Source organism: Penaeus monodon, chromosome 20 (genome assembly GCF_015228065.2).
Source record: "Penaeus monodon isolate SGIC_2016 chromosome 20, NSTDA_Pmon_1, whole genome shotgun sequence".
Classification (NCBI taxonomy): Eukaryota; Metazoa; Arthropoda; class Malacostraca; order Decapoda; family Penaeidae; genus Penaeus; species Penaeus monodon.
In genome coordinates this window covers 29,012,942-29,014,153 of record NC_051405.1, presented here as the reverse complement: position 1 = coordinate 29,014,153, position 1,212 = coordinate 29,012,942, and the positions used below count along the sequence as shown (strand labels likewise).

General features: G+C 42.2%; 1 protein-coding gene across 1 annotated transcript in view; it reads right to left on the bottom strand.

The window, feature by feature from the left end:
- LOC119585744 overlaps positions 1 to 1,212 on the bottom strand; it is a gene marked incomplete at its 5' end in the record, with an annotated part of 12,123 nt that overhangs the window by 8,299 nt on the left and 2,612 nt on the right. Inside the window, 3 exon segments of the mRNA XM_037934451.1 lie at positions 170 to 298; positions 479 to 631; positions 1,010 to 1,138. Of these exon segments, the coding sequence (XP_037790379.1) occupies positions 170 to 298; positions 479 to 631; positions 1,010 to 1,138 (411 nt within the window).

The window sequence follows — 1,212 nt, the reverse complement described above, 5'->3', positions numbered from 1 at the left end:
TTAACGCAGCGTATCTATATCTCCTAATAAGACCTTGATGGATGACAGTCACAAATCAGTAGTATCAATAATGCAGTAACAGCTGAAGTGATAACCCTCCCTATTACGAAGTAGACAAAGATTAAGTAGAAAAAAAGTAATCCTCTTCCTTAATGTTCAGAATACTTACAGTGAACTTCGACCTTGAAACTCTTGTAATCGGAGGGCGGCACCCCGTTGTAAGCCTGGCAGAGGTAGGTTCCGGTGTGGTCTCGGCGGACGTGTGTTAAGTTCAGGATCCGGCTGTTAAGACCACTGTCTGTTGGACGCGAGGGTTTAGATTAGATTTAACTTCACCGGCAATACAAATGTCTTTATATCTTTCTTTCTTCTTGTTTGTTTTACTGTTATTATCTCCATCAGCCTGCTTATCGGATTATCACCATTATCTACTTTTAATGGTTTGTTCTCGCAAGCATCTTTTGATATCCGGCCTTACCCTTCCACTGGCCCGTGGGAATGACCCCCCCGTCCTCCCTGCTCCACTCCACCTGCGGCCGAGGTTCTCCCGTCGGGTTACAGCGCATGCGCAAGTTGTCTCCCTCGCGAACAATGATAGTCTTACGACGTCTGGGCTTCTTGCGGGTCGACCCTGAGGCAGGATGAGGATAGCAGTGGATATGGATATGGATTTTGAAGATCATCATACTACTGACACTGAGTTCGTTGTTACTTTTACTAAATAGAAGTGGAGGGAATAATTATAGTAATGTAAATTATGATGATAATGTCATTAATTCTCTTTAGAAAAGGACAATGCAAAAGTTTAGGCTCTTTTAGTTTCTAAAACTAAATTCACTGATCCTATTTTCTGCTGTAGAAAGCATAGCAAATTATGCTAATGACGGAAGTAAAATTATCCAACTAGAAATAAAAAAGGACAATAAATCCATTAATTACAAAACCAGAAACAAAAAGGAAACCCTAAGAAAAGCAAAAAAATGGGTGGAATAATCTCAATACCACATACCCGGTATTTCTGGTGGAATAAGAAGCTTCTCAACCTCGGTACCGTTGATAAGCCAGGTGCTCAAACCAGGAACCCCCGCTTCACCTTTTTCACCTGGGTTGCCTGATCGTCCTCGGGGTCCAGGAATACCTACAAATGGGATGGACAGGTGAGGTAGATTCAGGTGAGCTGTGAAGGGTGATCTAAGAAAAATGAACTTAAGT